Here is a 27,894-nt window from a genome sequence, read left to right on the forward strand (position 1 = left end):
TTTTTATTTTTAACAATTATTATATTTTTTAATTTTAATTATTTAATATATATTTTTTTATTTAATTATTTAATATATTTTTTATTTTAATTATTTAATATAATTAATTTTTGTTTTTCAGGTCATTTACTTATTTCACTTACAAGTATGTTGTTTAAATTAGTTTATTTTTTATTTTTACTAGTTTATTTCATTTGTTATTTAATTACCGTAAACATGTAAATTCAATACCTGATGCGATCGAAAAAACAGCATGTATTAGCCATCTCGTTCTTACACGGTGTCCTACGCAGATAGCATTTTCAGATTACGGCTCTTTCCCCTTGATTTAATATTGACAACAACAATAATATGTACAAACAGCATTGCAAGAAAGTAAACGCAACAACAAAAAACATCCAAACGACCCGCTCGATGCTCTGACTCTTCACTACTCTCTCTCTCTCTCTGCCGAACTCCTTTGTGGAGACTTTGTATTTGAAAGGCAAAAACTAATATTTTGCACATATTCATATTTTATAAAATTAGTGGCACTTACACGGTGTCCCACGCAGATAGTATTTTCAAATTACGGCATTTTTCACCTTGTTCCAATATTGGCAACAACAATAATACGAACGAATGGCTATGCAAGAAAGTAAACAACACAACAACAAAAAACATCCAAACGACCCGCTCGATGCTCTGACTCTTCACTACTCTCTCTCTCTCTCTGCCGAACTCCTTTGTGGAGACTTTGTATTTGAAAGGCAAAAACTAATATTTTGCACATATTCATATTTTATAAAATTAGTGGCACTTACACGGTGTCCCACGCAGATAGTATTTTCAAATTACGGCATTTTTCACCTTGTTCCAATATTGGCAACAACAATAATACGAACGAATGGCTATGCAAGAAAGTAAACAACACAACAACAAAGTCCATCCAAACGACTCGCTCGATGATCGGACTCTCCACTATTTTCTCTCGAACTCCTTTGTGGAGACTTAGTAATTGAATGGCAACAACTAAGATTTTTCACATATTTACAACATTTTATAAAATTAATGACGCCATACACATTTGCATACAACTCACACTTTAACTACACTAATTTATTTACATATTGTAATTATGTATATGCAACAACAAACACTACATTGGCAATGCAAAAGCATTTACATTTTTAGCCACGCGGCGTGGCGGCTGCCGCTTTAATTGCTCAACTTAATTAGAAAATCAAACTGATCCGTTAAATTGACGTTACTTTTATTAAATATAACTACGGAAATAAAATGCATTTCTCCGTATAATCATTTTGTTTTATTTAATTTTGGTCTAATTTCACTTTTCGCGAAGATTTGAGCAGGAGCTATACCGACGCCATCTACTCGCTGCCGCCCGCGCTCAATTACTGCCTTTCAACTGTCTTCGCTCCCCAATTACAGCTTCTTTTCTCTTCTCCTCTTTCGTGCTACAGTGGGCGAACGTAAGAGCGAGCAGCAGGTCAGCTATAATCGCCATTTAATTTTCATTTGATCTCTTACGCATTAAGAGAGTCAAAGCAAGAGAAGAAGATGTACCAGTCCCCGCTTAGACTTACCTGACAATCAAGAGTAGCATATTAACCTAGAAGCACGTAAACGTATTAACTTGAAATATGAAAAAATACAATGTTATAAATTATTAAAACATCACACACATACTTACATACATAAGTACATGCATAGACACAACAACAGCTAACAAAAGCCTACGTACGAGTAGAACATCAAATGTCTATGCATGTACATAAATCATTTCGCTGACAGATCGACTGTGGCATACACACACACACACATGCATATGTAGTCTGTGGCAGATATTTGTCGGTACACACACACACACACATATATACATAACTGTAAACTGCAGCTGGTCACGTAACTCATACGCACTGTTGGCACACACGTGCCACGCGCACAGCTGCCTGCATTTGCGAAGAAAACGCGGACCCCACGGAGCCGTGCAACACAACTCATATATCACTGTTTACTCACAGCCAGAGAAATTTAAAATTGCAAATAATATTAGAAGTGTGAGAAACAAGCAAAAATGAAACAAAAAATCACACATTATTTACACGAAAGCACAATTACAAAAGGCACGTCTGCGACTACCGAGACAAACACTTAACGTCGAACATAAGTATTTTGATTTCGTAATATACCTATATTTCGAGCTTGGCCCTAAAATAAAGCTGAAAAGTGGAAGCGTAGTTTGCTAGACTGCCACCACCACGTCTCAATTCCTGTGAAATCAGAATTTAACATTCTGTTTACAATTAAAGACAAACTGGTATTTTTTTTTAGTTTATAAAAATATATATTTACGCTTTGTTCAAATACTTGTATCAGCTAGTGTACATATAGCATACAGAAATACATATAAAAATCACTTTTATGGCACATTCGAGCTAAACCACTGGGACACTTAAGTACATCAATACATACATATAGAAATAAAAATGCCAAACAGACTACGACTGACCGCCGAACCCCTGCTTGGGCTGGAGGAGGAGCCCGCTTGGAGCCGAGGAGGGCCCCTCATCGCCAGCGCCCGTATGCAGCAGTCCGTAAAAGACAGAGTTGGGCTGCTGCTGCAACTGCTTAGGGTTGCCATCCTCCACAATGGAGCCCTGGTCGAGCACAATAACACGCTCGTAGTCGAGTATGGTGCTGAGACGATGCTGCATGAATCAAAATGCTTAACAAAAGTCGAATGGAATGGCATTCCCTCTACTCACGGCAATGGTTATAATTGTGCGACCCTTGAACGCCTTGTCCGCTGCCTTGAGCAGCGCCTGCTCCGTGCTGCTGTCGAGCGTACTTGTTGCTTCGTCCAGCACCAGACAGACAGACCCTCGCAGAATGGCACGTGCCAGGCAGAGTAATTGTCGATGTCCCGCGCTCAGGTTGGCGCCGACATCGTTGATTTCAGTATCTGCAGGTGATCATATGGAAGATGGGATAAAAACGACGCAACGTTTTAGTGCGTAATTAAAGTACTATTTAATAAGCATGTCTTTAGTACTGGTCCTTAAACGGGTTAGTCCTTGCAAAGTCGAACTCAATGGCACGCGTTTTAACCCTAACGAAGGGAATTAAGCAGCTGGCTGTAAAACGTTGTGTCCTCACATGACTATATGTGTGTGCCTATGACTGTAGTATGCTGAAGAGGTTTTTTTGTGGTTACAAACATTTACGCAACACAATTGGTAGAACATTTCACGGAACGTATTCACAAAAAGCCGATTAAATGCTCTTCTATTTCAAAATATTCAAAACCAAAAATATTAGTTTATATTTGAACAGTTAATCACTTAATCAGTCATTAGGTAAGCCTCTTATTTGTTATTTGATGATAAATTGTAATTATTTAAGCAATTAATTACGCCTAATTAGCACTAGCCATCTTTGTAAAATTTAATATCTAAGCACTTTTTCGACACGTAAAATTTTTTTAGATTGACATTTTTTGAATAAAAGCTCGCATTTTATCAATTAAGCATTTTATCAGCCTATGTAAATCCTTAAAAAACTACATGAAGTTAATGTTTTATGATTCAAATTGTATTTTACGATTCAAATATAATTGTATCCGTTAATCAGCATTTACTAATCATAAAAGAACTTAGATATTCATTTATAACTATAATTTAAATCTCTGTTTTATTTTTTAGGCAACTTAACAGCTTCATTAAGCATTAAGCTTATTGTATGGGCATTTCATGCCTATATACTTAAGTATAGATTTAAGTTTGTTGAAATAATCTGAATTGTAGATATAAGTTGTTTGAATTATCATTGAATTGTAGACTTAAATGTTAATTTGTAATAACAGCTGTTTATGTTAGTCTCTTGGTCGCTGTTAAGTTAATGTCCACATTATGTTATGCGTATGCTAAGCCTTGCATGGCTAGCAATAAAGCACTTGAAAATTGGAAGTCGATTTGTGCAGTTTACTTTCTTTCGTTTCGGTGCTCTTCAGTGTACATAAGCCAGTGCGTTCGTGCATATAAGTACAAGTGTACTTATATACATATATCTTTGAGTTGATCGTCGCGACGAGGGACCCCTTCACTTTGCCTACCGGCAACTTTGCATGATCTGAGCGATCATTTTGGCGCCCCCGGGTGGACTCATCGTGGTGACTTGTTGGACACTGGACATTGGGTCTGGAGTCATTCCTGCCATCTGGTTGTGTATCTGGAGATTTGGTTGGACTTTCCTATTTGCGGTTGTTGGCGATGCAGTGCCCAATTCCACAGGGAAGTTATACACAGGTAACGAGTGCAAATTAAATAGCGGCCAAATCTGTCTGATTGGAATTGGCACATACATATGTACATCCATATGTTAATTGTCTATAAAGGCACATATGTATGTGATTGTATGCGTTCAATGCTTTCGCATGACTAGGCCGCAATTTACATGTTGGCATTCGATTTGTTTTACCATATACCATATACATACATGCAGTAAACTTTTAAATAAATAAAGTTGAATATACATTTGTTGGTACGTGAGTGCATAATTTTTCATTTGGTCATACATACATGCAAAGTTGCCAACATACATACACACATGTATATATACACACATATATAAATACCTATGTATATACATTTGCGCTGTATATATGTACGTATAGCTGCTGTACTTTGGACCTTTATTATACCAACGTACCGCAAGAATTTGAAAGCGCCAAAGTTAGAGTTCAGCGCGCCTTTCTTCTATGCCGTTTGATTTTGGATTCTGCCTTTTGCGCTCTCTTCGTTATTGCCGCACTGGTCTAGCAACTGCAAGCTAGAGACAATTTCGCTTGCTTGTGCATTGTTGTTGCTGGACTAATTGCTAATTGCGCTGTGGTTCTTGTTGTTCTAATTGTTCTTTGCGCTGCTTGCGTTGCTTGCAAGTTCAGCCGTCGACGTGCGTCGCTCAGCTAGCGTCGACGTCATTCGTTTCCCTTACGGACATATTGTTGTTGCGTGGGTTCGCTGCTATCGTGCAGTGTGCATTTGTTCAACATTAATTCTAACAGCTGCGCGTCTCTCGCCTCTGTTATTTGTCAGCTGCTGTTAACATAGTTGCGTACATACATAGGTTTATACGTGCGTACAGTGCTGGCCACAACTGTAGACATTACATTTATTTATCATACAAAGTTAAAACTTTGCGCCTGCGCTTTCTTGCAAATAGTATACAGTGTATACATTTGTGTATATTTTTGTACATTGTGTATATTTTTCTGGACATAGTCCAATTATACATTTATACACTTTTAGTCGTGTGCAAACATTTAAAGACTCGCTACAAACATACCATCAAAACGCAGCAAGCAAACTTACGGCAAGCTGTCGGATGATTTGGAGTCGAGCAAGTTCGATGCATTATTGCAATCACACAACAATGTTGTCAGAGATATAGAACGCATTAAAGATTCCGTGCAAAATGCCACTAAGCCCATTGAGTCTGTTGAAATGGAGTGCCGGTTGAAAATTTTAACCAGATATATTGACAGAGCGTTCAATCTGCAGGAAGAGTTGGATCAAATCGATCCGGCCTTAGCCTCAAGAGCAGATTTAGAAAATTTGTGCGTCACGACAGAAACGCTGCTCATGAGTAAAGGTGTTCGGCCTAAGCCTCATAGGGATAGCCTGGCAAACTCTACAATGTTTGGATCAGGTTGCCATAGCAAGCAGCTGCCGTCGATGAAACTCCCAAAATTCAGTGGCGATTATTCGGAGTACAAAAATTTCATTGGTCTGTTCGAAAACTTGGTTGACCATGACGCATCTCTGACGAACATAGAGAAATTTAATCACTTGCTTTCTTGTTTGGACAAAGAAGCGCTTGGCACAGTCAAAGCTTATCAAGTGACTGATGCCAATTATCCAAAGGCGCTAGCAGCATTAAAACGAGTGTATGACAATAGTTGCCTAATCGTTTTCGACAGCGTGTCCAAGCTGTTCGACTTGCCCAAAATGCAAGGGCCGTCTGCTTCATCTTTGCGTTCCCTAATAGATAATGTAAGGGCAATTTATGAATCGCTGTTGTCATTGGGTGATGAGAAGCAAATAGCGAACGTCATTCTCATACATTTGGTTATGGGTAAAGTTGACTCCATCACTCGATCCAAATGGGAAGAGGGCCTTGACTACAGTCAACTTCCATCTTGGGAAGAATGCGAGGCCACTCTTAATAAACGCTACCAGCATCTGTCTGCTGAGGAGGCATCGTCTGGCCGGCCTAAGAAGCCAAGTTCCGATGGGTCAAAAAGGAATGGTAAAACGGCGTTGGCAGTAGCACAGCCAAGTCAGCCATTGACCCCTAAGTGTCCGTTTTGTCAGTCGAATGACCACTACATACAAGTATGTCCTCAATTTTCAGCGATCGCTAGAGATGAGCGTTTTAAATTTGTGAAACGGGTCCAGTTGTGCATAAACTGTTTGCGAAAGGGTCATACGACTAAATCCTGCAAGTCTGGTTGTTGCAGAGTCTGTTCGAAGCCGCATCACACGCTCTTGCACAAGTACGAATGTAGTTCGAACATTTCGCAAGCTGCGGCTTCTAGTCACACGTTGGTAGCACAATCGGCAGTACCAACGCAAACGTCGGCGGTAAACCACGCCACGACAGTGACTGACCAAGTAATCTTAGCAACAGCAATTGTTAAGGTAATGGACCAGTCAGGTTCCTACCAATTAGCCAGGGCACTTTTAGACTCTGGTTCGCAGGTCAATTTTATGACCGAGGACTTGGCCAGAGTCCTAAAGCTTAAGAGGGAGCGCAAAGACATTTGTTTATTAGGCATAGGCAAACGAAAGTCTGAAGTACGTCATATCGTTCAAACTTCTATAGCTTCTCGAATTGACAAATTTGAGCTGACGGCAGAATTCGCAGTGTTAAATAACATTTCTTCGTACCAGCCTGAAAAACTGGTAGTAGACGTTGACGTGCCTAACGGTTGTGAATTGGCAGATCCGCAATTCCATCGGCCGCAACGCATAGATCTGCTACTTGGGGCAGATGCATTTTTTGATTTGCTACGATCAGGGCAAATAAAGGGTACCAGTGACTCGCCGGCTTTGCAATTTACGGCACTTGGCTGGATTGTAGCTGGCCGTTGCCGTTCTGCGGGGTCAACTGAGCTGCCGTCAACATCGCTCGTGAGCTTAAATCAAAGCTCTTCGTCAAATCCAGAATGTCAGGAACTAGATAGTCTCATCCGTAAATTCTGGGAGCTGGAAGAAGTTCCAAATTTGTCCGATCAGAGTTTGTACACCCCAGAACAAGTGCTTTGCGAGAAAACATTTCTCGAATCGGTCAATCGCTTACCCTCGGGCAGGCTGACTGTTTCGTTGCCATTCAAATCCAGTCCCAAAAGTCTCGGAAATTCGTATGAGACAGCCTTAAGGCGGTTTTTGGCTCTGGAAAGAAGAATGGCAAAGCAGCCTGATACACAGTCGATGTACGTTACCTTTATGAAAGAGTACATTTCGTTGGGCCATATGAGTGCCATTGAGAACAGTGTACCGAGAGAGCCGCATTATTTTATACCGTACCAATGCGTGCTAAGGCCACAAAGCACATCAACAAAGTTGAGAGTCGTTTTCGACGCGTCTAGCAAGACGTCGTCACAATTGTCTTTAAATGACATCCTGATGGTTGGTCCAACCATACAGCCATGTCTATACTCAACATTGTTGCGATTTCGACTGCATCCATTCGCCCTGTCGGCAGACATTGCAAAAATGTACCGACAAGTCGAAATCAACGAATCGCATCGCAATTTCCAACTTATTATTTGGAGAAGCAACTCCACTGAACCACTCCAATTGTATCGTTTAAACACGGTAACATACGGTACTGCTTCGGCACCTTTTTTGGCAATTCGTTGCTTAAAGTACCTGAGTGAGCTACATGCGGTTTCCCATCCATTGGCATCAAAGTCGCTGGCTAGCGATTTCTATGTAGATGATCTGCTATCTGGAGCAGACACAGTGGAAGAATTGCGAATGTTACGGAATGAGCTAGTTTCAGTGCTCGAATCATTCGGTTTCACCTTAACGAAATGGGCATCAAATTGTGAAACATTTAAAGCGTCGCCTTCTGACGAAATGGTGATCGGCCATCAGGAGGATACGAAGACGTTGGGGCTCATTTGGAGCCCGCGTGAAGACGCTTTTAAATATTCGATGTCGAACATGTCGGTAGACATTGCCCCCACCAAGCGCTCGATTTTATCGTTTATATCCAGGTTATACGACCCTCTTGGTTTACTTTGTCCGATTATCACTCGACCAAAAATTCTGATGCAAGAAATTTGGCTTCAAAAATCCGCCTGGGATGACCAAATTCCCGACCATTTACTGTCCGACTTGCAGTCAATTGCGCAGTCATTTTGTGAGATTGAAGCTATACGCATTCCCCGGTATGTCGGCGTCACCAAAGGCACAAAGTGTCAGGTTCATGGCTTTGCCGACGCATCGACAAGGGCTTATGGGTGCTGTATTTACCTGCGAATTGAGCGAGAGCACACAGTAACTGTGAATTTACTGACTGCAAAGTCGAAGGTAGCGCCTCTGAAGACAAAGTCGGTGCCGCGCTTAGAATTGTGCGCAGCACAGTTGCTAGCAAATTTGTGGGAGAAAGCTCGGCATCTTCTCCATGTGCCTGTTGACCAAATCGTATTTTGGTCTGATTCAGAGGTAGTCCTGCATTGGTTGCAAACTCATCCTTCACATTTGAATACATTTGTCGCCAATAGAGTTGCTACCATACAGGAATTGACATCAGACGCCACTTGGCGCCATGTACCGACTGCAGAAAATCCAGCTGACTTAACTTCGCGTGGTTGTACCACTGCAGAATTGATTGATTCACATTGGTTTGGTGGTCCAAAGTTTTTACAGAATGACCAGAACCTTTGGCCAACTAATTCTCACATTAAGTTGACCAAAGAGCAATCAGTGCTGGAAAAGCGGAAGAATGCGACGGTTCTCATCGCGGCCGATAATGCTTCAAATCCAATTTTGGATTTAATTGAAAGGTCGTCGTCGTACTTAAAAATTCTCCGCATAGTGTCGTACATGTTTCGATTTATAAACGGAAAGGGGTCAGGACACATATCGCTTGTGCCAACTTCGACTGAATTGCACTTCGCCTTTTTAGCTATTGTGCACGTGATCCAGCACACTGCTCTCGCAGCCGAAATAGTCAAATTAGACAAGTCGGTGATCCTGCAACCGTCGTACCAAAAGCTTAATCCATTTGTGAGTCCGTATCAGTATGGAAAGCGTACTTTGATGTTGGTACGAGTTGGCGGCCGTTTACTCAAAGCGCCGTTGCCCCACAATGCGAGATTCCCATTACTCATGCCAAAGGGATGGCGATTTGTTAATTTATATCTGCGATACTTGCACCTTACCAATTGCCATGCAGGCCCTCGTGCGCTCTTGGCTATTCTTCGCCAGAATACTTGGCTGGTAAACGCTAAGCAAGCGTGCAACGCAGTGGTTCGGCAGTGTGTGCATTGTTTTCGATACAAGCCAATACTAGCCAACCAAATAATGGGAAATTTACCTGCTGATCGGATACATGGATGTAGGCCGTTTGAAGTCAGCGGAGTGGACTTTTGTGGTCCAATTCCTGTCACGCTGGGGATACGTGGCAGAGCGCCAGTTAAGATGTACGTTGCCGTCTTTGTTTGTTTTACGTCCAAAGCTGTGCACATTGATATCGTTTCTGACTTGACTGCTAATTCCTTTATAATGTGTTTATCCAGGTTTGTGGGTCGCCGTGGAGCAGTCAAGCGGCTATATTGCGACAATGCCACCAATTTTGTGGGTGCAGCGCGCTTGCTGGAGGAGTTTCGGGCCACTTTCATCAGGAACCAGGATGCCATCATGTCGTATGCTGCCACCAAGGGAATAACGTTCCAGTTTATTCCCCCTCGAGCGCCGCATTTCGGCGGCCTATGGGAAGCGGCGGTAAAGTCGGCAAAGGGGCTCCTCCTCAAGGCAATAGGAAGCGCCAAGCTGCGGCAGGACGAGCTAGCAACCGTACTGGTAGAGGTGGAGGCCATCCTCAATTCGCGGCCAATCGTGGTGGACGGAGCCAATCCCAACGACGGCGAGGCGATAACTCCAGCTCACCTACTCGTAGGCGGAACGCTCGTGCCGCTTCCAACCGGGTCAGGGCAGCCCGTGAGAGACGACAGGCTGACCTACTTGCAACGCTGGCAGCTGATCTCAGGCATCAAGCAGCGGTTTTGGGCAGACTGGTCAAAAGACTACCTGCTGAGCCTGCAGCAGCGCCAAAAGTGGGCAGTGGGTCGGCCAGATCTGGAAAACGGAACGATCGTACTCGTCCACGAGGACAACGCGCCGCCTCAGCAGTGGATGCTGGGAGTCGTCCAAGAGGCGATAAAAGGCGCAGATGGAAAAGTGCGCGTGGCGATAGTACGGACGAAGGCAGGAGAATTTAAGAGGGCAATTCATCGCTTGGCGCCTCTGCCAGTCGAGCTGTTTTGAAGCGAATCGCTTCAACGCGGCCGATGTATGGGCATTTCATGCCTATATACTTAAGTATAGATTTAAGTTTGTTGAAATAATCTGAATTGTAGATATAAGTTGTTTGAATTATCATTGAATTGTAGACTTAAATGTTAATTTGTAATAACAGCTGTTTATGTTAGTCTCTTGGTCGCTGTTAAGTTAATGTCCACATTATGTTATGCGTATGCTAAGCCTTGCATGGCTAGCAATAAAGCACTTGAAAATTGGAAGTCGATTTGTGCAGTTTACTTTCTTTCGTTTCGGTGCTCTTCAGTGTACATAAGCCAGTGCGTTCGTGCATATAAGTACAAGTGTACTTATATACATATATCTTTGAGTTGATCGTCGCGACGAGGGACCCCTTCACTTTGCCTACCGGCAACTTTGCATGATCTGAGCGATCACTTATATTTGTCTATTATTGTGATATTTTAAATATTTAAGAAGTTCGTCAGTTAAGTCAGCTGCCAGTTTGCTAGCCATAACTAATTATTAACCACTTTTTAGCTTATATTTGCTGATTAAAATTTAATACTTATGCTTTGAATTAGTTAATCAGCCGTAATGAATCATTAAACAATACTTTTATGCAGTTACTTAGTTAGACAGCCCTTATTAATTATTAGTTAAGCATTTAGTTTGATTAAAGTTAAATACTTAAGCAGTAAAGCAGTTAGTTTGTCGTGACTTATTATGATAGAACTTTAGTGCTTAAGCAGCTAGATATCTAATTGGCTTTAATTAGTCATAAATTAGTATGTGCATTAAGGCTAAAATATAATACTTAAATAGTTAGGAAGTTAATCAGACTTATCTTACCATTACGCAACACTAATTCGTATTTTGTTATTAAAAATTTCTAGTTTGTATTTTATAACAAAAATTACTTAATAACGAAGTTCAGCAACTAATGAGCCCTATTTAGACAGCTACGCAGCTAAATGGCTTAAAGCAATCATTTATTAGAATGCATTTAATTAATATTTGATTATTTAAATTGAACTTGTTAAAATTTATGACTTTGCTGGGAATTGAAGAATTTAGAATATATATATTTTTGTTATGCAGAAAATAATCGTGGTAGGGTTTAAAAATACTTTAAAGATGAGAAAATGGAGGGATAAGAAATAATAATATAGGTATCCACTTCTTTTTAATTTATTTAAATGAATCATATTTGTTTACTTTTGCTTCCAACTTTCTCTATGTCACGTTTTCTCAAAAATACGCACTATTTGTTTCCAGTCCATCATTTTCATTTACGCACACAACTGGCCACCGAACTGCCATTTCCTTTGAATGAGCAAAAACCTTAAAACGCCATTTAAATGCCTATTTCAAGCTGGTCTAGGGACTGTTCTGAGACTCTATGGCTCTGTGCCATAAAACAAGTCCGGAACCCACATGTGTGCCCACAATTGACAGATGTATTTTAAAAGTGCCTAATCAAGACGAGTTCTCGCAAAATGGCAACAGATGCCCCGTTCCTAGGCACACATCGATGGAGCCATAGAGTACTCGGCATGTTCCATGTATCCATGCGGCCCAATCAACACGAGAAATCAAACATGCATGAACTTTTACAGCAAACACCAAATGGCGAGCTAGGCTGGAGGGAGTGGCGAGGAAAGAGATGAAGGTTGGGAGAAAAAAAACTAAAAAACCAAACCGCCATCATGTTTGCTGCCAAAAAAGAAAAAAAAAAAAGAAAAACAAACAAATAAACATGATTTTTTCATAAAGCAAGCACAGCTCTTTCGACCCCCAAGCCCAACAGGAATCAAGGACCAGTTACTGTTTCTATTACTGCTGTTATTGTTGTTGTTGAAAATGTTGTTGTTGCTGTTATTGTTGTTGCTGTTATTGTTGTTGTTATTTCTGCACTCACCCAAACCCTCCGGCAACTGCACTTTGACAAACTCCTTGAGCTGCGCCAATTCGAGGCAATTCCACAATTGCAAATCCGAATAATAGCCGTGCGGATCTAGGTTTTCACGTACTGTTGCATTGAACAGATGCACATCCTGTGGTATTATTGATAATCGCGTGCGCAGCTCGTCCACTTGGATTTGCTCGATGTCCACGTCATCGATACGTATCTGGCCACTTGTCGTTTGCAATACACCGAATAGGGATAGGGCCAGCGATGATTTGCCGCTGCCCGTGCGGCCGCAGATGCCAATCTGCAAGAGAGAGAGACAGATAATAAAAGGGAGAGGCAGAGAGAACAAGTGGATTTTAGTGAGAGTCGCAGTAGCTTGTTTGCATCATGAGTGGATGGCTGCTTAGCCATGCATACTCGTACACCGTAAAAATCAAAGAGCTTCTAAAACTAATACACCTGCGTGCATGCGTGCATGCGTGCCCCAGGCAATTAAGAGAGACTTCAAAATGTAGGCGTTATTGTAAGAGAGTTTCAATTTTAGCCACACTTATAAATAGTAATTAAATGAGCAATTTTTATGCCCTTACTCCAAGAGTAAAAGGGTGTATGTAACTAGCAGAAGTAGGCGTGGCAGACCTCACAAAGTATATATGTGTTGGAATCCAAGATGCGCTACAATTAGAGAGAGCAACACGAAGTGGCCGACGCTGTAATGTCGCTCTCATTTGAAGCTTTGCTCTCTTGCCATTGCATTTCACCATACTATGTATAGACAGTTGCCAACAGAAGCTCGTTTCGATCGCATCGTTGAACCATCGTCATTTGTCATTTAATGTAAGCCAATCAATTCTTTACCCACAAACATTAAATATCGTCATTAAACGATCAAATATAAACACAATATTATAAGCCTCATCATAAACCAAGTATATAATAAATAAATAATTAAAGTATCAAAGTGAATAACTTTCGATCCTATGCTTGATCAGTATTGCAAACGAAAAAATCAATCACTTATAAAAACTTTGAGAAAACAAGGAGTTTACAGATATTCTTTTTTAAGGATTATCTAAGCAGCAGCATTTTCACCATGATTTATAAATTTCAACTTTTATTCATTCGCTCACAATTGAATGATTACTTTTGAGTTTTACTTAAAAAATTAATTAGCAATTATTGATGAGCAGCAAAAAAAACTTATAAAACAATGATTATGCTTTGAGTTTTTTTTTTTTATCAAATATAAAACTCAAGCTGTAATTTTGTCTTTATTTATATATATCCTTAATCAGTGATTCAAGGCAAACATTTTTCATTAATTCATTTTTTAATTAATATAAAATTTAAAGAAAAGCAAAGACTGCTAGAAAAATTTAAAGTTACTGATGAAGTCTAAGAAGAACATTAGCTATTGAAAATCAACATGGTCTGGAAAGCTTGGTTGGGCAAGATTACCGGGATGGATTACCGGAGGACGATGGAGGACGATGGAGGACGATTAACGATAAGAAAGTAGCGGCACACAGAAAGCTGTAATGCTATAAATAATATTTTTATATTTGAAATTTCAGAAACTGATAAATTATTCTTACATAAAAACTAATAAAAAAAAATAAAAATAAAAGCAAAGCTTGAAGACTATAAAATACAGAGTATAAGTTATGTAATTGAGACAAACAGAGAATCTACATATTAATTGAATACCACAGTGGAAATAATGGCAGTGTATTAATGCAATGCACTGTTCTCGTCGGCATTTGCGATTGAAATGCACATATGTAAGTACATATGTATGTATGTAGTTATGTATGTATTTATGTATACTAGCTGCTGTTAACTGTGAAATCGAATTGGAATAAATCGTGCTTCGCAGGCTACTTGGCCATGAATTTGGCTCAATACTTCCGGCGCCATGCCGCGTCCTGCCATTGTCGACAATATCTGTTTAAATATGCAACTTGAGCTGCTTAGCATTACAATGTTTGTAACTACATAAATATACTATATGTGTGTATGTGTGTTGACAGCATATATATAATACCTGTTTGCCGGTTGTCAATAACTAGCGCTGTTTTTTTTATTTCGTTTTTCATTGTCTTTGCAATTAGTTTTTGGTGGCGAAAGTGTATCGATTATTTTGAACTAAGCTGCAAAAAGCTGTAGCCCACTATTGGAAACAAAACGTATTCCATACACACAGATTTCAATTTGAATTTGTCGGCTTTGTCGTCAGCGAAACCCTTTTGACGATTTGATTTATTTATTTATTTATGCTGCCCATTCGCTCTAAATCCGTTTATTGCCTTTGTCTGAAATGTTTTCCAAATGTTTCAGCCGATGCATAAACAAGAGCATAAAAAACTAAGCAAAGGTCCTATGTGGTACGGAGATGTCATAAATTTGTGCAAATAAATAGAATTCCAGATATGTGTATGAAAAAACCACTAAATTATAAACAATATGTGTGAAAAGACCTTAGCTGCTATTAAAGTCGATGCTAAAAAGTCGGCTACATTTGGTCACTCATTTGTTTTGTAACACAATACTAACAATTTTTTCCAATAAAGAAGTTACGGGATGAAATTCGACACAAGGCTGCTTGAAATTTAAGATACAGTTCCCGGTTTGGTGGCCAACAAATTAAAAAAAAGAACTGAAATCCCTTACCTAATTTAATTATCAAGTTTCATTTTGAAGAAATTTCTTTCAAATCGTTTTCAAAACAATGGAATGTTGCCGGTCCTGGAGATCGGCCTGAACTTCTATCGCCTAGCAAGGCGACACAAACTATAAGCTGCAGTCTCAAATAGACCTCAATGGGGCTGTTAGAATCGTGGAAAGTAATATTTGAAGACCCTATATATATTATAGCTATACTATATAGTACATACATTCATACATTTTGATATTAGGAATTAAGCAGTAAAAAATACAAGTTTTACAAACGAGAAAAATCTGTTGAAATTGGGAAAACAGTTTAAAGATTAAAAGTCTTTAATTGTGTTGATATTATATTAAATTAAAATTATCAAATAGAATAGATAATTTCCCTATTTCTCTTTAATTTCTTGAGAGCATCTGAGCTTCGCACACATACTCATTTGTAGTTTGGTAATCCATTTAAGTTTAATAGGCTTAGCTTATGTATAAAACATAAAACATTGTAGCTCTTTTTTTATTGTTTATTATTCATGTTTTGGTTTACCTTTTGTTTGTTTTTACATTTTTTATGCATACTCATACTTTGTGGAAAGCATTTATTTTTGCGCAGTTGACCTTGTTTGATTTATTTATGGATTTCAGACTTTATTTTTAAACACTGCTGACATGTCCTTAAAGTGTTTTAGGGTTAAACAAAATTTCAGTCAGACCTGAAATCCCTTTAAAACATTTGCCACTTTTATGACATCTCTCCACTTGACGTTTTGATTTTCTTATTCATCCAAGGAGCTTGTCCATCAGTCAGTCGTGTTCCATGTTGCCGTTTGCACTGTCGCTGCTTATTGAGGCTGCCATTAAAACTTCAAAACCCTATCAATTTTATTTACAACTACTTTAGAAAATTTACAATATTTGCTAGCTGGTAACAAAGAGAAAAAAAGTCATGTATGTACATTAGCTTCAAAGCACCAATGGTAATATACCCTTTCAAATATGCTTCTTAGCTTTTCTGTAAACAAAACTGATTTCCTTTAAATATTTTTCTTAAACCAAATAGTGCCTAGGGCAGCAATATGATAATGTATGTACATGTTGTACATGTTTCATAGACTTTTCTTAAGCCTGATCGCTATTATGGCAGCTATATTGCATAGCAGTCTGATTCAAATTCAAGTATATATGGCAAGTTTTATAAATATAAAATATTATATATAAATATCATATAGTGATTCAATTTAACTGACTTGGCAGCTAGAAAATAGTCAGCTAAAAAGAAAAAATGCAGAAAGACGAAAATATGAACACTAATATATCATTTCGTTTCGTAATGCTTCATAAGCTGAGGGTCTGGAGCCTGCCAAAAATTTTCTGTTGCTACCAAAAACGGATCAAAAGGTATACAACCTTAACAAGGGTATTCCCATTTGTGCGCGCATAAGGCAGCGCTTCTTCTAACTTCATCGTGCCTTCCACAGACTTTTCAACTCCCAGTGCTCTCTTAGTACATACCAGTATATATGTATGTGTGTATATATGGTTAGGATATGCATGTGTGTCTGCAACAAGCTCTAATGATGATGGGCAGATATACTATTCGTCTATATGCGGACAGACATGGCTCCGGCTCCGGCTCCGGTTCTGCCTCTGTTTTTGTATTTGCCAACTTTCCATGCAGCTATTGACTTTTTTGCCAGACCACCCGACCAACCGAGCCGCTTGGCCATTGCATATGGCCCTTTGGTTGGCTTTGGTTAGTTTGCGGCCAAAGTGGATACCAGCATCGAGGCATTGGTTACACTTTGTTGGGGCTTCCATGCCCCATCTACTCGTATTTGCTGAGACTTTGTTTATTGCTGACTTCTTGCCCGCTTATTCAATATGCAGTTGGCCATTGGCAGAAGGTTTGCAGTTAGTTCATTTCTGTTGCTCGCTTTAAAAGGTCTTTGACTTGAACAAAGCAAAAATAAAGTAAATAAATCACTTACCCTTTGACCTGCTGGTATTTTCAATGTTAAATTCTTGATAACATCCTGCCTTTGTCCTTCATAACGCAAACTGACATTTTCGAACGCGATGTCGCCACGCTGGGGCCAAGAGATGGGAACGCTATGGTCTGCCATCAAACGGAAAAGATAAAATTATGTTAAACAACAACAATAACAGCAACAACAAAAATATACAAATATATGGAAAACAAATCGACGAGGCGTGCAAATTGCCAACTTTCAGCATTTTGGGCGCCCGCAAGTGTCACTCGGAAATGTTTCCAAACAAAAACAAACTGATGAGGGCTACCAATTTATAAAAAAAAACAACAACAAAAAGGGTCAGTTAGAGTCGACACACTAGAGCACGATTTTAGGTCCCAGACAGATCAGAAATCAAAGATTTAATCTGCCTTCCGATCTCCTAGTTGAATATACGTCTTCTCAGCATTTTCAGTCTGCGGTCGGACGTGCAAATATTTTGCGCAGCAGAGACAACTTTGAAAAGTAGATTTTTACGAAGCTATCTAGCTTTTTGTATAAAACTATGATTTCTTTTAATTGCATTCTACATCGGTATGCAAATTAATTGCCTGTCGGACCAGAAACTATTGATACCTACAGCTATAATGGCACCTTACAGTTCAATTCTTGATTCAGATACTTACATACATATGTAATCCATATCGCTACATAATTGATTCAAATAACCATAATATTCGAATTCACATTTTAATTTTTGCATGAACATACCTTATATTCGATAGTTGAATTGGGGAACATTTTATTAACTTTTGAACACACCTTATATTCGATACTTGATTTAGGGAACATTTTAATTACTTTTGTGTACAAAAACTATTATTTTCTGGGTACGACATTTAGTATAAAAGCTTTGTAATCTTATTTTTATACTCTGTACATGAAATGTACAAGAGTATATTAGGTTTGCGGGAGCTGAAAAATGTAACAGGCAGAAGGAGGCGTGGCAGACCCCACAAAGTATATATATTCTTGATCAGCATGTCTGTCTGTCTGTCCGTCTGTCCGTCTGTCCGTCCGTATGAACACCTGGATCTCAGAGACTATAAGAGATAGAGACACCAAATTTTGCACAAAGATGCGTTATGTGTGTATTCTATACGAGTTTGTTTTATTTTTTTGATTTTCCCCCCCACTTCCCCCCTATGGGGGTTTTCCCGATTTTCCATTCGTATAATCGCCTATATCTCGGAGACTATAAGACCTAGGAACACCAAATTTTAGTCCCAGATGCCTTATGTGAATACGCAGAAAATGTATATTTTGGAATTCCCCTCCCTCCCCCCTCTACCCCGCAAATCGTAACTCCCGTAATTCTTGGAATTTCGAACTAAAATTTTGGAAATACCCCCAGTTGGTTATTATGTGTCCGTATGCCAAATTTCATTATGATAGACCGATTTAACAAGAAGTTATAGCCATAAATATATTTGCTGATGCAGCGCTGCTGCAGCGCTGCTCAAGCGCTGCCCGCGGCTGTTGTTGATGTTGCTGTTTGGTTGACTGCGAAAATGCTTACACAGACACGAATAGATGCGCATAGGCATACATACACTCACACAGACGCAATTGCTATGTAAATGTGCAATTATACACCCTTTACGTGAGTTCGAATACCGAGAGAGGTAAAATCGATCAAATTTTTTTTTTTATTTTCTTAATTTTTGTATTTTCTATAATTATTGTAAACATATGTACAGAGTATTTCAAAGTCGGGACACCCGACTTTAGCTTTTTTACTTGTTTTAATAAGCATTGCGATTATGAAACATTTTAATTGAATTGGAAAACCTATCAGTATCGTATTTATTTGTGTGCCTTTTATAATCCATTTCGATACATTAACTACAATACCCTATTAGTTAGGAAAAATTCAATATCTAATGTATGTTCGATAATTTGGAGACTCACTTCGATGCTTTATGACTTAAGATACACTAAATTATTTCGGTACTGCATTCGATACATATCGATACTATAATACTTTCAATATCTTATTGCCAACATATTCAACTTGAGTAATTAATTATTTGAACAATATATTGCCGTATATATTGGCAATATTGAGTAATTACTTACTAGCAGCATTTTTTTTTGGTTTTTAAATTTTTATTTACAAAAAATTACTCACAATTTATAAAACCAGTATTCTGCTACCAATCTGGCAGCTTGGGCTAGTTGCAAATGGGTTTTTAAATAGCTTATAGCTTTAAATAACTGATAGCTTCTGGCTTTAATTCTCATCAATTCTTTAGACTGCCTAATTCGTATCAATCATAATCTATTTGATACGTTCGGCTATTGGACTGCCCTTGTTGCCAGTGTTGAGTTCGATTTCTTGCCATGCCTTCAAAAACATTGAACTGTTTTGCTGGTCTGAAGCTTTTTCTTTATGGCTGTTTGTGCCAGGCGCTGTTCGCGCAACTTTGCAACAATTTAGTGCAGCTTCAGTTTACATTCCGCTAAACTCTGCCAACAATTTAACACACCACTAGACTTTATCTCAAAGCTTTAACGCTGAACTATTTGCGAACTATCATAAATCAATTCGCAATCAATGAGCCATAAAATGGTTGCCAGCTAATTGAAGGTTAAAAGGTGGCAGCCATCCACTCCCACACTATATAGTATATACTTACAGCGCTTGACGGAGCGATGCCGTCGTTCCCGCTGCCGTGTTGCAGGCTCATTAGGTAACGCGACCTTGTCAGCTCCCAGTGCTGGCATTTCCTTATCTTTAATCACCGGTGCAGCGACGGTGCTGCAGGCCGGAGACGCCTCCAACTTGTCAACAACTGTCGTCGTGAGCAAGTTTAAGTGATTGCCGTCGCCGGCTGCAATGCCTGCATTTAATTTATCAGATTCGCCGTCTCCATCAACATCAACGGCAGCTGACGGTGCGCCTGGGCAAAGTTTGTCAGCAAAGGACGACCTATCGACTTCATTGCTGATTTCCACAACTTCCACATGCTCAGAGCTCTCCAGCTCCTGCTCCTGCTGCTCCTGCTGCTCCTTCTGCTGCTGCTCATCAAGCTGGGCATAGTATGCAATGCGTTCGACCGAGCCCGCATACATCTCCATATCGGCCCAAAGTTTTACAACCCAATTAAGGTAAATCGGCACCAACAACGTGTAGTTTATGGCCAGACCGACAAGCGAGGGTGTTGGTGTCAGTTCGCCTGCTGTCTCCTTCGAGTCGACTGTTGGCATGTTTTTATTGACGGCATAAGCCAGCTCCCCTCTCTCCCTCACATAGTTGCTGCAACTGACGCTTGCCGTCACCAGGGCCGTCACAATGGCCACAAAAACAATGCAACCGCCCAAGTAATCCTGCACGAAAAAGACCAAACAGAGCGAAAGAGTTAGAGAGTGAAAGAGGTAGAAAGAACGCCCAAAGAAAAGCATCAACAATTTTGTGTGGAAAGTTAATTTTAACAGGATGACACATTTTTTGGTACAACAACAATATGTTCTCAGAGATTCTAGCATAGAACTAGATAATTTTTAATTGAAGCAAGAAAGATGGAACTTTTCCCATTCCTAAATCATGGATCCTTACAGGTCTTTCAAACTGTTTTATTGCTTTCATTCGCATTAGATCGTACGACCATTTTAAAACCAAAACATGGCTAACATGGCAGTCAAAAACAATATATACATGCATATATATACAAATCAATGACACTTTTCGTTGTAATATTATAACCCAAGAACGGGCTCAACTATCCAAAGCAAAAGTTTAGGCTTTGTTCGGACTATCTAGTAGATGGTTTATGTAATGTTTGCACAAAATCGGGCGAGTTGTTCTTCATTTATCATATTTTTTGTAACAAATGAATTCAATAAATGGCGGATCATTTTGTTTATGAGGATTTTGCTGTCAAATTGAAACTTTTTTCAGATGGGGATTGTGGTGTGCATTTGGAGGAATCATGTTTTTCACATGGCAAACTTTATGTTGCCTGTGCCAGAGTCGATACCCCCAGCCGTTTGTTAATTAATAAAATATTCTTTATTTGAATAAATGAATTTGATGTTTCAATTAAATTTTTTTATTTATACGTAGTGAAGCACGTACCGGGCCGCTAGTCATATATAAAAACGTTTCGGAATCTATATTGAAACAGATATAGATGGTCTTAATCATACATATTATTATTAAGTGAATACTTTGATACTTTTCTAACAGTGTATGAGGACAAAGAGAGTGGTAGAGAATTTTTTTGAAGATTTCCCACACATGACCTTTTAATCAGGCCAAAGCTTAACAAGTCCAAATTTGTGGCCCTTTGCTGTTTGCTTTGCTAAACTGTCTTTCTTTCTACTTTCTTGTTAAGTAGTAGTACTAGTAGTAGATGTTTTTATTGTTGTTGTTGTTGTTGTTGTTGCTTCTTTCATCTTAATGAAAAGTGGCACAGTGGCGTTTGTTACCTAACCAAAGTCAAACCACAATTGAAAACTTTTGTTTGCTGTTTTTTCCCCCATTCGTTTCTTTTTAAGTAGGTGGCTTCCTACATCGACGTGCTGCTGTTTTCTGTGCCAACAACAACAACAACAACAAATCAAAACCGCTTCAACTGCCACACACATACATCAATAAAAAGAAATCTATATGCAACTACATTATAATACATTCAGTAACAAATCAGTATCAAACCCAAACTAAATTCTTCAATATTTTAAAATCCTTCGCATTCTATCTACAATAACGGCAAAAATATTATAAATTTGAAGCAACTTAATAGGAATATCAAGAATATCGACGAATATCGAAGATTGAGGATATAACAATGCAAAACATAATGCGTATACGTGCTGATGCTGATTAGCAGTTATTAGCAACATTATAAAATGGAAAATTAGGTTTTCTAAGTATTCATTTAAAATAATTCAGATACAGGGAAAACTCTTTTGTCCGGACACTCGTTTAATTTTTTGCCTATTTTCTTTTTTTCTATTTAGACAATTAAAATAAATTAAATTCATCCAATATAAATATATATAAGCATAAAAAAATGTCAGTTATGATTTATGTAAATACTTACAAATAATTACAACAATCAAAAAATAAATAAAAAATTTAAAAATTAAGATCCAAAATCATGAAATAACTTTACGTAATAAATAAAATACATTTAAAACCAATTATTAAGTAAACGCGCGCCATTGAGAAGTGCAATGCTTGGCTTTAGCAATAAAAACAGATATTCACTACTATTGCAAATTATTAGAAAATTAAAGTATTTTCCTTTAGCAACCATTCCACATTTAATTTATTTTGCAATATTTGTCCAAAATTGCAAATCTGAGAATAATTGTGAAATAATTGAATATCAAAATATCACAAATAGTGGAAGTTATAGGATATTTTATAAAAATAATAATAGATTATCAAAACGAATGTTCTACCAAAAATTGGGTGTCCGCTTAAAAGCAGTGCCCGTTAAGGGAGTTTTCACTTTATATGATTATAAATGCGCTTTGTGTGGCTTCCAATATTATATATTGACTAGATTTTAAGCTGCACCCTCCCCTTGGCCATTCCTGAAACAACTTAGCAGTGAATAATCGAATACTCGCTTTGTCAATTGTGTGTTCAGTAAAACAATCAATTTTGTAAACCTTATGCACATTTTAAATGCCACACATCAACACAATGTGCTACCAATTTGTACCTTATCAATGGACGCTTAAAATCCATAACAGACTGTCGAACAACGTGAACTACACCCGCCTATATGCTCGGGGTGAATCGATTTAGTGGACGGATGGTCAGGTGGGCGGTAAATGGGCAAATTACCTGTGCAGCCAATCGTCGGCACTCAGAGAAATACCTTTTTATCATTTCAACCAAATTTAAAACGTATTTAATTCTTTTTTAAAATGAAAGGGTGGGATACCCTTGAAGGGAAAAATGTTTAAGTGAAGCAACAGCTGAAATTTGAATTCTTTTAAAAACAAATTCAATGTTTTTTTTTATAATTATGAAAAAATACCTAAATAATATTGCAAAATAAGTGTTACGTTACAGAAAATATAGCGCTTCGTATTAGAAAATACAAATTAAGGTATTTTAGAAAAAAATGTATTAAATTTTGTAGAATTAAACGTAGAATACATTTGAATAAAAAAACGTTGTTTTCAGCAAAAAAAATATTACTATGAATAGTATTCAGTAAAAGCATGCTTTAAAAAAAATAAATATTTTGTCCAATTATCAGCACATATTTTCTGAGATTTAAAAAACAGTTTTTATATTCTTTATAAAATAGCGTGAACTCGCTTAAGTAGTTTATTTCTTTGTGGAAAGGTTTCGGATAAATATCAGACTCAAAACATCTTTCTAAAAATAAAAATAAACAAAATAAAAAATAAAAATAAACAATTTTTGGTTAAACAAAATATTTTTAAGTATTTCTGCATTCAAAATATTGTATTTTTAAGCTTTTTTGAATTCAAGCAAATTGTCGTAGCTTTTTTCAATTACTAAATGGTTATATATTATTTAAAGCGATTGGAAGGCCCTAGCAGGTAGTGCTTGTTATTGTATACTTGCTTTAATTTGTCAAAATAGAAAATAAATAATAATTGAAATATTATTTATAAAGAGTTTACTATAATAGAAGGCATAGTTAAATAATATAATTTTTAAACAATTTTTATATCAAATCATGTTTTCCAGCATTCAGTATTTTTGAAAACTATCTATGTGTTTTTTCGCTGTCGAGTGTTTTCTTTACCTGTAGAAATGGTAAGCCTATTTCAGTATTAAGGCAATACTTACAGTATAACAATTATACTTGTAGTATAATAATAAGGAGGCATTTAAATTCAAAAGTGTACAATATAATTTAGGATAATTGGGCTTCGTCCAACTAAATCGAACCAAACAAGTCAATTTTTCATAAACTATTACAGTTTTTTATTTGTATTAACCATTTTTCAAATCCGTGATATTTTACCGTCGCTTTCAACATATTGCTGAAAAGTGCTTTTTTAATTTGGAATTTTTGCAGAGTGCATTTATGGGAAATGTCTCACACGACTGTCCAACAAAGTGCCTGTCTAAGTGAAATGCCAATTCAAACACACACACATACACACACGCACACACAGCCACATTGCAGCAAACATAATATTGAGAAATCAATGTGCATAACTGGCATATTGCCTGCCTCTTGTTATTGTGCTCATATGCGAGTGTTTCCACACACATGCACACACACACAAACAAACAAACAGGAGACATGCCACTACCACCACTACACACTATACAACACACACACACAGAGACACACAAAGGACTTACCAATGATATGCCCAACCAACGATTACTGGTATTCAATATGGTAAATGCAATTGTGTTCGCCTCGAGACGTTTGAAGAGTATCTCTGTGAAACGTGCCTCCTGATTGTACGCTCGTATTGTGGTCACACCTTGTATTGTCTCCGACAGATGTGAGATGACCGGAGAGTTTGTTGAATTTTCAATGCGCTGCAGCTCCCTGGAAAGCCACACAAAGACAATAATAATATCATTTAGTTGTGGGTGATGGGTGATGGGCGATGGGGAAAAATGTAAAGTAAACCACAATTGAATTACTCTGCTGACGTTGTAGCATGCATTGTGATTAGTCATGGTCTAAGGACTGAACAAAAAATACATATATATAAACTCGTACATAGTATATGCAGTTGATTATATTAACTAAACTATTTGTGGCAAGCATTTTGGGCAGCCCTTTAGGAAATACACAAATCGATTTACACAGCCAATGTGTGAGAAAGTCATTTATAAACGAGGTTCAAACGAGGTTGTTTAATTTAAACGCATTTTAGCTTGAATTAAGAACATACTAAGGAATCAAGTTTTGAAATTTTTTAAGGAGTTTAGTTCAGAATGAAGTTTTGAAAGCTACTCCTACACTATTGAAATTTATTAAGGAGTTTAGTTTAAAATATAAATACCTACACTTTGTTTATCATTCCCTCGTTTACAGAAAAATTAAAAATTAATTAAAATTGTAAGTAAGAAACGTACTTTTCTCAATATTTACGCAAAACAACAAAATGTTGGCACATTATTCAAAACACAAATCTGCAGACCTATAAGTTTTGGAATATTTCAGTAAAAAGATATTCTCCACAATGATTTTATGTATTCAAATTTCTTTTTCAAAGCCAGCCACAATGCTACTCCGTTTCAACATTTCATAAACTTTCTCCGCCGAAAAGTTGCACAAAATATGCTTAAAAGACAATTATAAGCCACAAAATAGATAGGAATCTACTAATAGTGCTACTCACACTATCTAAACAAGGCACGAGCAAGCAACACAAAGCAAGAGTTATGGAAAATGGACAACAACAAGAACAACAAGAGCAAATAAACAAAATGCAAAATTCTTTTGTTTTTATTCTGCTGCTGTTCTTGTGCTTGTAACCAACTTTAACTGCTTATGGCCAAAAACTTCGGACGGCAAATGTTACTTACAGCTTGTGAACGCTCATCTGCCGGCTATGCCCCTATCTATGTGACAAAAGCAACAACAACAACAACAGCAACTACTACTACTACTGCTACAATAACAACAATGGCCTGCGGCTGAGTTGGGTGGCTGGTTGTGGCACTGTTTCCTAAACTTTTCTAAACAGACCAAAAAATGAGAGCCACAAAAATATTAAAACTATTAAATGGCTGCTGAGAAAGGAAAACGTAAGATTCGGCTCCAATGGGCGTGGCACAAAGGTATTCAACTTTAAATTGAAACGCAAATGTATGAATTAGAGTTGGACTTTCAACAATTTCAAATATCGGCTGTGGCGCAAAAAAATAAATACAAATAAATGTCTTAAATTAATCTATAATTTTTTTTGATTATCAATATTATTTCATTTGCCAATATAATATATATAATATATAATTGAAATATATTTTCGGTCGCTAAGCGTGTTATTTTTAATCGAAGAACCTTACTTTTTATGTTAATTATAAGATATATTTCAAACAAGAGTGTAAACAATCCATGTTGTTGGTAAAGTATTTGCAATTTAAGCCTTACTAAGTGAAAAAGCCGGGGTGTAAAGTTCTTAACTGTACAATTAAGAGAATAATCTGTACAACGTTTCTGCTGCCAGATTAATACAAATGAGCATTTCCATGAAAGTGCCAAAAAAATCACATGAAAACGATCATTATACCCTGTACCCAAAGGGTACAAGGGTATATTAGTTTTGTGCGAGTGCACATGGAACACACAGAAGGAGGCTTGGTAGACCCCACAAAGTATATATATTCTTGATCAGCATGACAAGCCGAGTCGATATAGCCATGTCCGTCTGTCCGTCTGTCTGTCCGTCTGTCCGTCTGTCTGTCTGTCTGTATGAACGCAAGGATCTCCGAAAGTATAAGAGCTAGAATAACCAAACTTGGTATACAGATTCTCCTGAGACCGAGAAAGGACAAGTTTGTTCATTTTTTCTGATCCACCCCCCCACTCCCCCCCCCTATTAACGATTTTCTATAACTCCCGTAATTCTTGGAATTCTGAACTGAAATTTGGTAGACACATCCAGTTAGTAATTGTATATCCGTATACCAAGTTTCATTATGATAAAATGATCGGAAAGAAAGTTATAGCCATATAACCAGGCCCAATGCACACATACATACATATGTACAAGTACACAAACACGCATAAGGCACGATTCTGATGTAAATGTAAATGTATGTATGCATGCATGGAATATTTTATATTTAATTAGTTAATATTTAGTTAATTAATTAAATTAATTTAGTTAATTAATTTAATTTAATTAATTAATTAATTAAATTACTTTTTTATGGGGTGGTACAGGGTATTTAAGAGTTGAGCCTGCTCTACTTTAGCATTCCTTTCTTGTTTTTTGTTGTTAATGGGCCTAACTTATAATTGTGACAAATTCAAAGGTGGTTTTCGCGGCCACCAGCTTAAGCCCAGATTTTAGCTAAACCTAAGGCAATTTATTAATGTGACTAATCTTAGGAGGTCGTGCATTGATGTCTATTAAAAATGATTTTGATTTTACCCAAAAATTATTTACACTTTTTGTGCAATTAAATTTTAAGCGCGTTCGCACGGACATATTTGCCATCATGATTTATATGTTATTTTGTTATTTTTTTATTAAATTATATATGAGAAAAGCTTGGTGAAAATGTTTTTTGAGTTAACAGAAGTATTATATGTATTTATTTTCTCATATAAATTAAACAACAATTTGTATGATGGAAAAATGTTTGTGAGTATTAAGTATTAAATGCAATAATCAAAAATAAATTTAAACGCAAATGTTATTACTAAAATGGGAAAATTTCCATTTGAATATCTCGTAAAGTGTTATAAATAATTGTAAAGTTTGCTTAAATTTTTAAATTCGATTGTTTTTCTATAAAGCTATGAAAATAAGACTCAACTCTTAGTTTAAGCTGTATTTGTATATTTCCTATAAGTTTCATTTAAGTTGTTGTAAATAATAACAATATAATTAAAGTTTTGCATTAAAAAAAAAACAAAAAAAATAAGTTTAAGAACTATTAATGTTTTGGTCTCGGTGGATCTTTCACTGAAAATACCCATATACTTAGTACGTCGTTTTTTAAACTATAGCGTGCATCTACAACCAATATATATCATAAAATATAATTTCATTTTTCATGTAAAACATTGTAAGTAAGGTATATACATAGATGTAAGTG

General features: G+C 37.4%; 2 protein-coding genes across 2 annotated transcripts in view; one reads left to right on the forward strand and one right to left on the reverse strand.

Moving 5' to 3' along the window:
- Positions 1 to 2,361: 2,361 nt before the first annotated feature.
- The window catches only part of LOC115626072 (ATP-binding cassette sub-family C member Sur), an 84,561-nt gene continuing 59,028 nt past the window's right edge, over positions 2,362 to 27,894 (reverse strand). Inside the window, 6 exon segments of the mRNA XM_030521324.1 lie at positions 2,362 to 2,711; positions 2,769 to 2,965; positions 12,472 to 12,766; positions 17,115 to 17,242; positions 19,796 to 20,486; positions 24,466 to 24,661. Of these exon segments, the coding sequence (XP_030377184.1) occupies positions 2,502 to 2,711; positions 2,769 to 2,965; positions 12,472 to 12,766; positions 17,115 to 17,242; positions 19,796 to 20,486; positions 24,466 to 24,661 (1,717 nt within the window). The 3' untranslated portion in view covers positions 2,362 to 2,501.
- LOC115626197 lies at positions 4,040 to 10,703 on the forward strand. The gene is made up of 2 exons (XM_030521477.1): positions 4,040 to 4,307; positions 9,812 to 10,703. The coding sequence occupies exon 2, from the start codon at positions 9,933 to 9,935 to the stop codon at positions 10,557 to 10,559; it is 627 nt and encodes a 208-aa protein (XP_030377337.1). The 5' UTR covers positions 4,040 to 4,307; positions 9,812 to 9,932; the 3' UTR covers positions 10,560 to 10,703.

This window comes from Scaptodrosophila lebanonensis, unplaced genomic scaffold (assembly GCF_003285725.1).
Source record: "Scaptodrosophila lebanonensis strain 11010-0011.00,11010-0021.00 unplaced genomic scaffold, SlebRS2 tig00000080-arrow-pilon, whole genome shotgun sequence".
NCBI lineage: Eukaryota > Metazoa > Arthropoda > Insecta > Diptera > Drosophilidae > Scaptodrosophila > Scaptodrosophila lebanonensis.

What these genes read in the sequence shown, in the direction of transcription:
- LOC115626197 (XM_030521477.1), top strand. Translation starts at nt 9,933, where the DNA reads ATGTCGTATGCTGCCACCAAGGGAATAACGTTCCAGTTTATTCCCCCT.